This window comes from Notamacropus eugenii, chromosome 5, assembly GCF_028372415.1.
Source record: "Notamacropus eugenii isolate mMacEug1 chromosome 5, mMacEug1.pri_v2, whole genome shotgun sequence".
In the NCBI taxonomy this organism is placed as follows: Eukaryota; Metazoa; Chordata; class Mammalia; order Diprotodontia; family Macropodidae; genus Notamacropus; species Notamacropus eugenii.
In genome coordinates, this window is record NC_092876.1 from 325,105,952 (window position 1) to 325,122,167 (window position 16,216).

General features: G+C 41.6%; 1 protein-coding gene across 1 annotated transcript in view; it reads right to left on the reverse strand.

Annotated features, from left to right (window-relative positions):
• The window catches only part of SPSB4 (splA/ryanodine receptor domain and SOCS box containing 4), a 146,135-nt gene that overhangs the window by 113,240 nt on the left and 16,679 nt on the right, over positions 1–16,216 (reverse strand). The window contains exon 2 of the mRNA XM_072613498.1: positions 4,887–5,727. Within this exon, the coding sequence (XP_072469599.1) occupies positions 4,887–5,580 (694 nt within the window). The 5' untranslated portion in view covers positions 5,581–5,727. The remainder of the gene's footprint in view (positions 1–4,886; positions 5,728–16,216) is intronic.

A 16,216-nucleotide genomic window follows, 5' to 3' on the forward strand; every position in this document is an offset into this window, starting at 1 on the left:
TACAAACTAACATTTCACACCATATACCAAGATAAGCTCGAAATGAATACATCATTTAGACATAAAAGATGACATCACAAGCAAATTAGTGGAGCATAGAAGAAATTTCCTGTCAGATCTCTGGAGGGGAAACACTTCAAAGCCAAACAAAAGAGAGGTTCATACGAGGTAAAATAAATGACTTTGATTGCAGAAAATTTAAAGTTTTTGTACAAATAAAATCAATGCAGCTAAAATTAGAAGGCAGGAGACTTGGGGAAAAAAATCTTTGCAGCAAGTTTCTCTGATAAAGATCTTATTTCTAAAATATATAGGGAACTGGGTCTAATTCACAAGAATAAGAGTCATTCTCCAATAGATAAGTTGTTAAAGGATATTAATAGGCAGTTTTCAGAGGAAGAAATCCAAGCTATCAATATCTGCACAAAAATGCTCTAAATCAATAATAATTTGAGAAATGCAATTTAAAAACAACTCTAAAGTATCACCTCACATCCATCAGAGTGACTAAGGTGACAGAAAAGGAAAATGACAAATGCTGGAGTTAGTAGGAAAACAGATACACTAATGCACTGTTGGTAAAGCTGTAAACGAGTTCGACCATTCTGAAAAGCAATTTGGAACTATTCCCAAAAAGCTATTAAACTGTGTGTACCCTTTGATCCACTGATACTGTTACCAGGGTCTATACACCAAAGACATCAAAGAAAGAGGAAAAGGACCCATATGTACAAAATTATTTATAGCAGCTCCTCTTGTGGTGGCAAAGCATTGGAAACCAAAGGGATACCCACCAGTTAGGAAATGGCTGAACAAGCTATGCTATATGAATATGATAGAATACAATTGAACTATAAGATATTGGTGAAGGTGATGGTTTCAGAGACTTGGGGAGACTTTTATGAACTGACACAAAGAGAAGAGAGCAAAACTGAGAGAACAACCTATATAATAATAGCAATTCTATAAATATAATCAATTTTCAAAGACTTAGTAACTCTGATCAAAACAATGATCAACCATAATGCCAAAAGTCTCACGATGGAACATGCTATCCACCTCCAGATAGAGAACTGATAAATTCCAAGTGCACATCGTGGGAGTTTATTTGGCACAAACTATACATATTTGTAATAGGTTCTGTTTTTCCTTCTCAGTGCATGGGGGAGACAATTCAGAACTGAAAGTAAAATAGAATTTATATATATTATATAGAATAATTTATAATATAATACATAAAATAATATACAATAGTCTATCTACACATATATTATATGTTTACATATACATATATGTAAATGAGGCAATTGATCCTCTGAGAGGTTATGACATACCCAAGGTCACAAAGGAAGTAAATTGGCAGAATCATGATTTGGAACCTAGGTTCAAAATCCTGCATTTTCCTCTTTCTTTCTTTCTTGCTTTCTTCCTTTCTGCAGTTGGGGTTAAGTGACTTGCCCACTGTCACACAGCTAGTTAGTGTTTTGAGGCTAGATCTGAACTCAGATCCTTCTGACTCCAGGCCTGGTGCTGTATCCACTGAAGCATCTAGCTGCCCCTACACTCTTCTTTTGAAGACTTCTAGAGATGTGGGACCTACTACCTTCTTAGGCAGCTCACTACACCTTTGAAAAGTTCTAATAGGAAGATTTTCCTTACTGAACCAAATCTGCTTCTCTCCTACTTCCAAACCAAGCTTATTCCCTCTTCTATCTGAAAACACAGGTACCCTGTGTACCTGAAAATTCTTCTCCATGGGAAGTACTTCCTGTTCCTTTAACTAACTGATCTCATGGCATGATTATCAATGGCAAGGTTTTCTACCATCAATGATCATTCTCCTCTGGATAATCTTTAGCTTATTCATGTCCTTAAAATAGGGCACTTGGTGCTGAAAACAAAATTCCCAACACGGTCTGACCAGAGACCAATATAAGCAGACTATCACCTCCCTCTTTTCAGTCCATTATGTCTCTCCTGATGTCTCTGATAATTCTGGTATTAATCTTGTCTTGCCCTTGTCCCTGACTTTCTAGACTTTAATTCCATGCCTTGGTACCTTCTCCTCCCCGCTGGCTCCCTTCCCCCAACCAGATTTTCAGTTTTCTTTGAGTATTGCCTTTCCCCATTAGACTGTGAGTTCCTTGAGGTTAGGGACTGACTTTGTTTTTGCTTTTTATTTGTATCTTCCAAGGTTAGCACAGTGCCTGGCACAATCAGGCAGCTAGGTGGCATCATAGGGCACAGAGGGCTGGACCTGGAGTCAAGAAAACTTGAGTTCAAATCCAGTCTCAGATATTTACTAGCTGTGTGATTCCAAGCAAGTCACAACTTCTCTTTGCCTCAGTTTCCTCATTTGTAAAATGGAGAAAATAGTAGTACCTCCTTCCCAGGGTTGTTGTGAGGAGAAAATGAGATAATAACTATAAATCACTTAGCACAGTGTTTGGCACATAGTGAGCAGTATATAAATTTTAGCTATTATTAAAAAATTCTTGTTTCTTTTCCTTATTCATTCCTGAAGAATAAACTCTTTTGAAGCAAGTACCATTATCTTATAATTTGTTAATTTTGCCATAGAGCTAACACCAAGCTAGACCCTTAAGTAGGTACTCAGTGAATTCTCATTCATTGACAGATGAATTGATTCAAACCTGGGGATGAAAGTTTATAGTAATGGTACATAACTTGATGATGGTAAAGAGACAACAGGTTTGGAATCAGAAGGCCTGAGTTCTGTTCCTAGTTCTGCAATTCATGAGCTATATCACCAAGGGCAAATCACTTAACTAAAGAAAGTTCAGTTTCTTTATCAGCAAAATGAGAATAGTAATATACTACCTACCTCACAGAATCCTCAGAAAGAATGATTTTTCTAAACCAAAAAGTAATGTGATACAGAGAAAAGAATGCTGACTCTGGAGTCAGGGGACTTGAGTTCAAACCTCCTCTTCCCAACTATCCTATTTACTTTCAAAGGCTCCACCAACCTTCCACCCACCCAGGTCTGCAATCTTAGTGTCTTCCATAACTCCTCACTAGCCTTTGGCCAACAAATTTAGTCTGCTATCATACCGTGTAATTCCTACCTTCACTGGATCTCTCATATGTTTCCCTTTCTCAGGCCCTCAACATCTCTCATCTAGATAACTTTAATAGGTCTCCCTGCCTCAAGTCTCTCCCTACTTGGAAGCAGCTAGGAGGTGCAGTGGATAGAGCACAGGATTTGGAAAAAGAAAGACCTAAGTTCAAATGGGTAGGGCCTCGCAGTCTAACTTTGGGCTAGTCACTTAACCTGTCTGCCTCAGTTTCCTCCACTGTAAAATCTAATAATAGTATTTACTTTCCAAGGTTATTGTACAGCTCAAACAAGGTAATATTTGTATTTAGCACAGAGCCTGGCACAGAGTAGGCACTTAATATAAATGTATGTTTCTTTCCTTCCTTTCTACTCTGATACTTTCACAAAACTGCCAAGGGAATGTTTCTGAAGCACAGGCTTGACTATGTCAGCTTCCCTCTCATCCCATTCCCACACACACTCAAAAAATTACAGTGACCCCCTCCAGGAGCAAATATAAAACCTTGTGCTTGGCATTTAAAGCCCTTTACAAAGTGGCCCCTTCTTTACTACCTTTACAATCTGCATATCCTTGACTCCCATCTATACTCTAGCTATGTGGATCTACCTGTTCCTCTTTATATTTGACACTCTAACTCCTGACTGTACATTTTTATAGTTATCCTTCATTCTGCCAATACTTTCCCTTTTTACCTCTTCCTTCTAGCTTCCTTGGCATCCTTTAAGCCTCAGCTCAAATGCCACTTTCTGTTGAAAGACTCTCCTAGTCTGCCCACCTGCTAGTGCCTTCCCTTGAAGATTACTTTGATATAGACTGTATAGATCTTAAATGTGCATCGTTATTTGCTTGTGGTCTCTGATTAGAATGTGAGTTTCTTGAAGAATCTCCAGAGCTCAGCCCAATTCCTGGCACATCTTAAGCTCTAGTTAGTTGACTGGTTTTAAGTCCCTGGGCCTAAATTTCCTCATCTACAAAAGGAAAAAGGAATGGACAAAATAGTCTCTGAGGTCTCTTCAAACTGTAGAACTTTGATTTTTCTTACATTATAATATTATATGTTAGGGTTTTTTTCTGGAGGGGAAGGGCTTAGATCTGTGATTTCTTTGGAGTAGAGAAATCCCAGTGAGGAAATTCCTTATACCAGAACAGATCAGCAAATATTCTGTAGTTTATTTTCTTAGAAGGTTGCCAAAAGCACTGAAGGGTTATGATTTGCCCAGAATCATACAGGTACTATGTGTTAGAGGCAAGATTTGGGCTAGGTAGCGCAGAGGATAGAACACTGAACTTGGAATCAGGAAAACTCATCTTCATGAGTTCAGATCTGGCCTGAGATACTTACTAGCTGGGTGACCTTAAGCAAGTCATTTAACCCTGTTTGTGTCAGTTCCTCATCTGTAAAATGGAGAATGTAAGCTGGAGAAGGAAATGACAAACCACTCCAGTATCTTTGCCAAGAAAACCACAGATAGGGTCACAAAAAGTTGGCTATGACTGAAAAATAACTGAACAAGAACTTCCTGATTCCAAGACAATTATCTATCCATGACTCCACATTACCTCCAGAGTTAATGTTATTGTTACTTTCATGTTAATGACAATGGAAATTTAGTTTGAAATCTTACAAACACAAAGATAATATACATTTATTAAGCACCAGAGGAATGTGTCCAACACACAGTATCGTCTGAGCTAGACACCAGGAGAAGAAGAAACTTTAGTTGGGTATTGTCCTTCCCCTTATCGAAATGACCCAACAAAGAGTTAACATAGGAGAAAAACGATAAAAGGTAGAATACTTACGATCAAGTCCATTAATGTATCTCATTGTGATCTCACAGTGGCCCCAAACAGCACTCACTACTGGGTAGAGTTTTTTCCCTTTCAGCCCCCGGAAGGCCACACCAAGGTACTGTCCATCCACAATGAAACTGAGTGTGCCCTCATCCATGTCCAAAACTACTAGTAGAGAATCTGGAAGCACAAAGGCCTCATCTGGCTCTAAGAAGGCAGGGTAGGTCACACCAGGTTGGTTCTTACAATTATGGTAAAGTCTGTTTCGCCCTAAATCCCAGCCCCAGGACTCACTGTTACTGCCAACAAGAGCTGTATAGCCCACTGAATGGAGTGGGGCCTCGGCAGTGGCCACACCCACCACAGCATGTGTTCCCCGCTGCCGTGTAGGCCAGTGGATCTGCCATACATGGAGGCCTCGGGCATGGCCTACCTTCCCTCGGATGCAGTCTGTGCTCTGGGCTACTGGGTGCCGGTGGAAGGTCAACCGATCATCTTCCTTCACAAAAATGTTCAGTGAGCGGTCCTCGGGATTCCAGGCATGCTGATGCTGGACCTCTGACCGGGCTGGCGGCATATCCAACAGCAGGTCTAGGCGGGCTGGCCGGCAGAAGTCAGGGCCCCTTAGGTCTCGCTTCACTGACTGGTAAGGGGGTTCACGGACATCCACAGATTTGATGCTCCCTGAGATTTTCTGGCCCATTGCTTCACCAAGGGGGAGAAGAGGCCAGTCACAGGCCAGGGTTACCTCATGGGAGTGTTTACCCCCTGACCCAAAGACTAGGCAAACAATTCAGATTCACTCCCTTGATTGGAGCCTGCTCGTTCTGCTGCCAGAGAACATGAGCTCCTGGAACAAAGCAGAGAATGATGGTTAGCTTCAACAATAATTGGTAATAACAATAATCAAGCAATCAGCATTTATTGAATACCTACAATGTGCAAGGCATTGAACTAAGTCCTATGGGATTTTTTTTTTTAAATCATAGAATTACAGAATCTCAGTGTTAGAAGGGACCTCCTCGGTCACCTAGTCCATCCCCCTACCTGAAATACAACTTGGGCTACAACATCGCCAACAAGTGATCATCTAGTCACTGACCGAACTCCCCCAGTGTTGAAGATACGTAAGATGTAATTTCTGCTGTCAAGGAGTTTACAAATCTAATTTAGGAGATCAGACACAAAAAGGTGACTCATGATAAAAGACAACAGATAAGCCAAGTGAGTGACATAGTAAATAACCCTACAGCTGTTCAAAGGACTAGGGGTGGCCAGGGAAGGCTTTGGGGAGGTGAATCCCAGCTGGGCCTAGAAAGATTTTGGGTATTAGTGTAGGCAGACAGAAGGCGTTTGAGGATAATTGGGGCCTTACAATATTTCCTACGAAGCAGGCTTCAACAGTTATTACTATTCCCATTTTAGAGGAGGAAATTCAAGGTTTAAGAGAAGTTAAGTGACTTGCCCAAGGCCAAGTAGCTAATTAATGGCAGTCAGGGTTAGAGTCTAGGCTTTTTGACTCCTACTCCGGGGCTCACTCTAGTTAAACTAGGCTGCTGACCTAAGGTCACGACAAATCTGTCAAAATGTCCTGACACATTCCCTAGGGGCTTTAATAGGTGGAAAGTGGACAGTTCAGTATATACTTTAAAAAAATTTAAAAAAAAAATCTTTCCCTCCCCCCTTTCTGGCCCACAAAATGTGCAGCAGGATGTAGCGGGCCCACTGTGTATATAAAGCACAGACAATAACTTCCTCTGAGTCATAATAGGACACAGACATTCTTCACGCCCTGCCTGCCTCCCACCCAAACAGGCTGGAGATGCTCCCCAGCCAGAGGCCTGGGGGTTGGGACAGGGAAAGGGAGCATAGTTCAGTGTACTACACCAGGGCAAAAATGAACAGCACTGATTTCCTTTTGATAAAAATTCCAGTTTGATTTAATTGTCTCACATCTGTGTGCAAGCCAATATTATTCTCTGTTGTCTCTACAATTCCGTGCACATAAGCCAGTTCAGGTCTGAGCTGTGGCTGATATTGACGTTATGCAGAGGTCTGGCTAATATTTGATCTAGGGGACAACACACACAGACATCTGTAATACTGTGCTTGCTAATGAGTTTCTCTTTAAGCCTTCCCTTCCCTTGGTCCCTTTTCCTTCTCTTATGCTCTCCCTCCTCTCCAACTCTTTTTGCTAACTCTGCCTATTTACTCCCTCTCTTTTCCCTCCTTTCTTTTCTTCCTCCTCAGTCTTTATCTGTCTTTCCTTCCCTATCTCCTCCTCTATCCTTTGTCTACAGAACCATAGGACAAATAGCCTTTCTGCTTCTCACTCCAGAAGACCACTATTTATTTTGTTGAGGTCACACACATGTAGACTCTCTGGTCTCCTGGGTTCTCAGAAGCACTAAGAAAAAGGAGATGAGAGGAGTCTTACTTACCTCTCTCTCATTTATCCCCTTTCTACTTCACCATGAGCAAAACCTGAGGGAAAGGAGTACAGAGACTGGGAGCATCAGTCTTTCTATATTAAGAATGCTAGGAAATATAAGTACTTTCTAAATCTGATGTACATGCAGAGGTATGATGCTCAGGTAGAGGAGAATAAGGGTGGATATAAAGCATAATAGGGTAGGACAGTGACAGAGAGACAAAAGAAAGTACTAGACGAAAATGTGCAGAAAAAAGACAATAGAAAGACATGGGCAAAAGATCAAAGCAGGGAGAGAAAGATTATGGGGGAAAGGGAAAGAGTTGGTTATAGAGGAAAGAAGGCTGAATTGAGAGTTCAGAGATTTGAAATCTTTTTCCAAGTGTGCCTCCAAGTCACTGAAAGCCTGTGAGCAAGTCATTTCCTCTCTCAGCCTATTACCGTATCTGCCAAATGAGGATGGATTAAATGATCTCTGAGGTCTCTTCCAGCTTCTTTACAGGGAAATAATGATAGAGACAAAGAGAGACAGAGAGAGAAGAAAATGAACAAAGCAGAGGAGAAAAATTAGGACACCTAAGGAAAGAAACTATTGCTACAGAGAATAATGTGACAAATACATGCCTTTTTTACTCCATTGGCCAGGTCTTTCTGCATATAATTGACATTAACCAGAGTTATGTCTTCTAACTCAAGCACAAACACCAAGGATTCTTTCTTTTCTCTTTTCCTTTTTTCCTTCCTCAGAAAAATGGACAAACTCTTTAGCATGAGCAGAATAGTGATAATTCTAGGAAATATCTGGGCATCTTATTGTACTATAAGAAATGAGGGGAAAAAAAGATGATTTCAATGACAGATTTTTATGAACTGATGCTGAGTGAAGTAAGCAGAACCAGAAGAACCATTTATGCTGTAACATCAATATCATTAAAATAAATCATTTTGAAAGACTTAATTCTGATCAATTAAATGATCAATGATGATTCCAAAGGATGGACAAAGAATAATGTCCACCTCTGGACAGCGATAATGGACTGTTATACAGCATAAGAAGTGTGTTGTGGGATGTGACCAATGTGGGAACATGTTTTGCTTGATGACTGAGCTTACATGATACATTTCTTCCCTTTCTTACCCCTCTATGTGTGTGTTCGTCCTTCGTTGCCAAAGAAGACCATGCCATCAGAGAAATGATGACATGACTTGCACTTGACTTTGGTTTGAGTGAGGAGTCCTTAAGCAGGAGCCTGTTGGAGTTCCAGTTTCAGAGTGCAGTAGGTTTAAGGTTTTGGGAGAGGACAGGACAGGAGAAAAGGAAGGGAGGAGGGGTGGGGAAGGGAGGGAAGAGAAAAGGAGGAGAGGAAAGGAGCCAGTGAAAACCAAGGCAACTGGGCATCCAGTTATTCTGATGAATATCTGGTCACTGGATTCAGATGGCTCTTACCCCTCAGCCGTTAGAGTGAGGTGGGAGGAAGAAAAAAAATGAATGCTTGGATTACTGAAAAAAATGAATTATTTTTTTAAAAAGGAGATGTTTAGAAAGTATGGTACCCAGCAAGTAGGCCTCTTCTGAAAGATGTGGAGCTTTTTGGTTTGTGAAGCTCTTTCTTTACAATAATCCTGTTAGGAAGTTGTTTTGGGGGGGCGGAGCCAAGATGGCGTAGTAGAAAGACGCACATACACACAGCTCCGAACCCACAAACCACAGAACGGCTAGAGGGGACCAACCCAGGGCGAATTCTGCACCCAGAGACCACGGAATATTGGAGCGAGGGAGATTTCTGTTCTAGAGAGACCTCCAAACCTCTTGCGGGGGGTCCTTCGCACCATGGACTGGGCACCGGGATGGGGAGCAGAGGGCAGCCCTGCCGCGGCAGCGACACCGTGAGGAAAAGATCCGAGCGGGCTACGGGGACGGGATCTCCAGCGGCCACGCGGGTCCCTCCACCCACAGAGGGACCTGCAAACCTCTCGCAAAAGGTCTGTCGCACTGCAGACGCGGAGCCCAGCCCGGACCTGCAGCGGCGGCCGCGGCCGCGGCTCCGAGAGGTACAGATCCGAGAAGGCTCCAGAGACGGGATCTCCAGCGGTGGCACAAGCCCCCCCACCACAGGTGACTGACGGGGGTAGGTGAGAGAGTGTCTTTGGCGGGTCGAGAGGGGAGTGGGGTGCCCCCATGGCTCGGGCCCCCCCAGGAGATAGAAGCTGAGAGGCGGCTGCAGACAGGGGCTACCCAAATGGGAGGGAGCCTGGATCCATTGTGGAAGGTCTGTGCATAAACCCCCAGAGGGAACTGAGCCAGAGAGGCGGCCCTGCCCCTGACCACCTGAACTTAATTCTCACACTGAATAGCAGCCCTGCCCCCGCCAAAAATCCTAAGGAGGGAAGCAGCATTTGAATCTCAGTTCCCAAACGCTGGCTGGGAGGACCAGGAGGCGAGGTGGGTGTGAGGAGAATATTCAAAGGTCAAGCCTCTGGCTGGGGAGAATGCCCAGAAAAGGGAAAAGAAATAAAACTATTGAAGGGTACTTTCTCGGAGAAAAGACACTTCCTCCCTTCCTTTCTGATGGGGAGGAACAATGCTTGCCATCAGGCAAAGACACAGAAATCGAGGATTCTGTGTCCCAGCCCACCCAATGGGCTCGGGCCATGGAAGAGCTCAAGAGGAATTTTGAAAATCAAGTTAGAGAGGTGGAGGAAAGACTGGGAAGAGAAATGAGAGGGATGAGGGAGAAGCATGAAAAGCAGATCAGCTCCCTGCTAAAGGAGAACCAAAAAAATCTTGAAGAAATTGGCACCTTGAGAACTAGCCTAACTCAGTTGGCAAGGGAGGTGCAAGGGGCCAATGAGGAGAAGAATGCTTTCAAAAGCAGAATTAACCAAATGGAAAAGGAGATTCAAAAGCTCACTGAAGAAAATAGATCTTTCAAAACTGGAATGGTACAGATGGACGCTAAGGACTTTATGAGAAAGACAGATATCACAGAACATAGCGTGCAGATTCGAAAAATGGAAGATAATGTGAAATATCTTATTGGAAAAACAACTGACCTGGAAAATAGAATCAGGAGAGACAATGTAAAAATTCTGGGACTACCTGAAAACCATGATCAAAAGAAGAGCCTAGACATCATCTTCCATGAAATTATCAAGGAAAACTGCCCTGAGATTCTAGAACCAGAGGGCAAAATAAATATTCAAGGAATCCACAGAACACCGCATGAAAGAGATCCAAAAAGAGAAACTCCTAGGAGCATTGTGGCCAAATTACAGAATTCCCAGGTGAAAGAGAAAATATTGCAAGCAGCTAGAAAGAAATAATTCAAGTATTGTGGAAATACAATCAGGATAACACAAGATCTAGCACCCTCTACATTAAGGGATTGAAGGGAATGGAATAGGATATTCCAGAAGTCAAAGGAACTAGGACTAAAACCAAGAATCACCTACCCAGCAAAACTGAGTATAATACTTAAGGAGAAAAAATGGTCTTTCAATGAAATAGAGGATTTTCAAATTTTCCTGATGAAAAGACCAGAGCTAGAAAGAAAATTTGACTTTCTAACACAAGAATGAAGAGAACCATGAAAAGGTGAACAGCAAAGAGAAGTCATAAGGGACTTACTAAAGTTGAACTGTTTACATTCCTACATGGAAAGACAATATTTGTAACTCTTGAAACATTTCAGTATCTGGGTACTGGGTGGGAGTACACACACACACACATGCACACACGCACACATACATAGAGACAGAGTGCACAGAGTGAATTGAAGAGGATGGGATCATATCTTAAAAAAAAAAAATGAAATCAAGCAGTGAGAGAGAAATATTGGGAGGAGAAAGGGAGAAGTTATATGGGGCAAATTATCTCTCGTAAAAGAGGCAAGCAAAAGACTTATTAGTGGTGGGATAAAGAGGGGAGGCAAGAGAAAAACATGAGGTCTACTCTCATCACATTCCACTAAAGCAAAGAATATAATGCACACTCATTTTGATAGGAAAACCTATCTCATAATACTGGAGAGTGGGGGACAGGGGCACAAGCAGGGTGGGGGGGAGGATGGAGGGGAGGGCATGAGGAGGAGAATACAATCCAAGGTCGACACTCATGGGGAGGGAAAGGACCATAATAAAATAGAAGTAATGGGGGACAGGATAGGATGGAGGGAAATATAGTTAGTCCTATACAACACAACTAGTATGGAAATCATTTGCAAAACTAAACAGATTTGGCCTATACTGAATTGCTTGTCTTCCAAGGGGAAGGGGTGGAGAGGGAGGGAGCTAAAGAAGTTGGAACTCAAAGTGTTAGGACCAAATGTAATGTTCTTACCACTGGGTAACAAGAAATACAGGTTAAGGGGTCAAGAAAGCTATCTGGCCCTACAGGACAAAAGAGAAGACGGAGACATGGACAGGGAGAGAGGATAGAGGAGAGAGCAGATTGGTCACAGGGGCAATTAGAATGCTTGGGTTTGGGGGGGGGAGGGGATAAAAGGGGAGAAAATTTGTAACCCAAAATTTTGTGAAAATAAATGTTAAAAGTTAAAAAAAAAAACAAAACAAAAAACTAAGGAAGTTGTTTTGTATAAAATGATTACCTCCCCAGAGGAGGAAACTGAGACCTAGAGAGGTGAAATGATTTGTCCATACCTACACCTCATAAGTTTATTATGGAGGCTGAATGATGATGCTAAGAGAAGAAGAGTCTTGAAAAGTTAAAATTGCATACAAATGTCAGAGACCTTCAAAAATATTGTTTTGTGTTCATTTTATAAATAAATGTGCAGGTTAAAAATCAATCAAATGATATTTTGGTAATCCCAAGAGAATTTAAAACATAGAAATACCTCATGTCAAACTTCCCAATGGGGACACAGAACATCTTTTCTATATTTTCTATTTCATAGAAATTTTCTTAGTGTCTAAAAAATGCTCAGCATAGTTACCCTGACCAGAAAAAAAATCAATAGCTTTTAGATACATACCTCTGTTGTATTTATAATCTAAGAGGTTATAAATTTATTTAAGATAAGTTTCCCTTTGGAGAATCTGGCAGGTCTATGAGATAGACAGAAAGCTGGTATTGGAATCAAGAAGAACCGGGTTTGAGTACTATCACAGATACCTGCTAGCTGTGTGCTCTGAGGCAAGTCAATTTATCTTTCAGTCTTCCTCCTACCCTCAACTCTCTAAGATCATATTGTTTGTTTGTCCTTCATTCTCAAAAAGGGCCATGACATCAAGATGATGATATGACTTGCATTTGATTTTGGTTTGAGTGAGGGAGAGCTATGCAAGGGCACCAAGCTCACTTTCTTCTCCTGAGCCATCTGGGTTCAGTGGCCTGATATGCATCAGGATGACTGGAGATGGCCCAGGATACAATGTGGTACCCTGTCCATTTCAGGCTAAGGTCCTATCACATTCTCACTTTGAGTGAGGTATACCCATTCAATGAATAGGCTTCTTTAAGATTTTATAACTGAACCAGTAAAAGAAGTTCCTTACCAAGGGTGTCTTACAACAATGAAATTTAGAAAAAATTTCCATTTAGTATCAACTGATAGTAAGATAACTGCTCATTAGCAATATGCCCATGGCTGGTCACTTAACTTTTTGAGGCCTCAGTTTCCACATCTGTGAAAGGAGTATGTTGGACTAGGTCAGGGGTAGGGCCCTCTAGGTCCTCAAGTGTGACCCTTTGACTGAATCCAAACTTCACAGAACAAATCCCAAATTTGGGCCACACGTGACCTCAAAGCTGCAGGTTCCTCACCTCTGGAGTAGATTATCTCTAAGTCCTTTTCTATCTTTAAGTCTGATACTATGAGCCCAAATACCTAATCCTACACAGTGTGAAATTGTATATGACAGAATATTATTGTGCTGTAAGAAATTACAAAATGGATGGGTTCAGAGAAGCCCTGGAAGACCTACATGAATTGAAGAAGTGGAAAGAACCAGGAGAACAATTTATACAATAACATTACAAGGAAAAATAACGCTGAAAGATAAGAGATCTCATCAGTGCAATGCCCAACTATGATTTAAGCGGGTTGATGGTGTAACCTACTACCCACTTCATGACACAGAGATAATGGACTCAAGATACAGAATATAGCAAATGTAGAATGTTTTGTTTGAATATGCATGTGCTACAAAGTCTTGCTTTGTTTTTCCAATAGGGAATGATGAGAGCACAGGGATAGTACAGAAAAAAAGAGAGTCACTGAGATATTTTTTTAATTCAGACAACAGAAAGAAGGCTAGAAACAAGTACATACAAGAAGGTGAGCTTTGAAAGTTTTAGGCTGAATTTATGTACTTAAAAAGCAAAGTAAACTATACATAATAGATATCCGCAGTTTCACGTGCTATCCTATTCTTTTCTGCTTTGTGTATAGTGGGAAGGGAATTTATAATTTTCATATTAATATAATGTGTAATGAATATACTAATAATTTAGTTTTCTCAAGAGCTGACTCTGGCTTGGGAGTCACAGCTCACAATGCATCTTAAACGGATTAATCAAAATTCTGACAATGCTCACAATCACTGGACCTTAAGTGAAGTGAATCAAAGATTGTACAACCTGTTCCTGCCACAGAAGTCTGGTTCTGTACTTTAGGGGAAGTGGTCACAACCCCCAAAGACTTGACTCCAGAGTTGTTGCATTGTGGGACTTAGAGGTTTCTCATGGGGAACCACTAAACAGTTGCTTATAATCCACCTTCCCCCATTCCTTCTCCAGTTGTGACAGAAGTATATAACCTGTGCTTTTACTTCAGCTAAAAAGGACACTCTTCACTTGGAAATTAAGTAATTAAAGAGCTACCTGATTACTGGCACTTTGTCTCTGGCCTGCTGCTTCATCACTCTCAGGTTAGAGACCGGCTCAGTAAAAATTCTGTTAACAATAGAAATACCTATTTTTATTTCATGTTTGTTACTTTCAAAATAAAAATAAACTATTTTTTAAAAGTCATTATGTGATGAGAAAAAGAGCTAGGGAAGGGACATGATTCATTAAAAAGCATGTGTCCATATCTGCTTGGATTATGATATAATGTAAATGTAGACAGATCAAGAGAAGGAACTGGTGGTGGAACAAAATTTATTACTCGCCATAAATCAGATTCCCCAACACTGGCCAAGAAACCTAACATTTAGGGGGTTGGGTCATTTTGTGTTTATTGGGTCTCTCTCTACTAAGCTAATAGTTCACATGTGCCCTAAGACTAAATGGACTTGGCTCCTGGCCCAGCAGCCCTCTAACCCTTGCCATTGAGACTGTCTAATCCCACCCCCACCCTCACTCTCCCATAATGGGAGCTCCTGATCCCAATCTTGTCTTTAATCTGCAGCTCCTCTAAATCAGAATTTGTTAGCTCAACCTGCTCTGGTTAACTGTAATCAAATGCCACCTAGTTCCCACCGGGGCTGCTTTTTCCTATTCAGGTCTTAGTCTTCCCATGGCTGAGCTACCCGATGCCCATCACTCTACATTTGGACCTTTCAGCTTGAAATTCTGCGATTTCTGCCAGTCCTTAGTGGACTTCTGTCAATCACCTGTTGCACTTCTCTATTTTTTTTTTTTACTGGCTTGGACCATAATGGTATCCTACCTTTCCTTCATCCTCTCTCCCCAGTAAAATGATGTCTTTGACTCATGTATTTATACGTCATTCTCTTCTGACCCTTAAAATATCCAATCCCTAGCTTTGTGCCAGTATTCTAATATTCAGCTATTGCTTGACTGATCCTGCAGTTCAGTATTTACTGGTTTTCTGGTCTTACTTTTCCTAGGTCTGACCCATCCCACTATCTCCAGTTCTGACACGGTCATGGCTACATTTTCTCCAGATACATAAATTCTAATCCTTACAGATTATCTATAATATTTAGAGTTGAAGGGACCCTAGAAAACATTTAGTCCATTCCCCACCCCCTTCTCTTTACAGATAAAGAAACTGAGGCCCAAGGAAGTAGAAAGTAGGAGAGCAACAGTTTTAATCCAGACCATCTGTCTGCAGACCCAGTATTTTTCCTTGCATACCACAGTCTCCCTCATCTCATAGTTGTCATATTCCTAAACCCATGTAAGGGCAATATCTTAACTCTATAAAACTCAGGTACATAATGGATACTGTCTACTTTTAGGAAAAGGAAGAAACAGGACTAGCTCTATATGCAGGCAACTACTTATGTGGTTTTATTTGAGGGAAATAAGGAATTCCCCCCTCCCCTCATCTTCCTCTGCACTGATGCCAGAAATTCCATCCTTAGAGATTTTCCTTTGGCTCAATAGACACCTCTTTAAAAATGCAAACACCCTGGGAGTAGGGAAGCATTAAATCTTTTACACTTTACTGTGAATAAGTTTAGACTAGATAAGCAATGAGACTGCTGTATGCCTGACAGTGAGAAGGAAGGGAAGGAAAGGGAAAGGGCATTAAAGAGCCAGTTCACCCATTTCACTGTTTTGTCAAAGATCAGCCCAGCAGAGGGTTGTTTCCTCGTGAACTTCTTTCAAAGTACGGCTTTCCCAAACATGCCACCCAGCCCTACTAATCCCTTTTTGAGACAGTTTGGATTGCCCCCAAATAGAGGAGGCATTATTTAACCTAGATGAGGAGGGGGAGTGCATGAGGGCTAAGCAGGCTTTATCTATAAGTAAACTGGACACCACGGCCCTGTCAGAAATGATAGCTCTTATTTCTTCTACCCACCCCAGAATGTTTACATTCAAACTTTCCTCCTCTAGCCCTGAACACAAAACCCCCTCTTCCTCCTTCCCTCCCTCAGTGGGTGACTTCATAAACATTCCCAAGAGTTCCAGCAGGCTTTCCTGTTATACTATGGGCACATTCTTCACCCACGTGGTTTCGATTTCCTATAC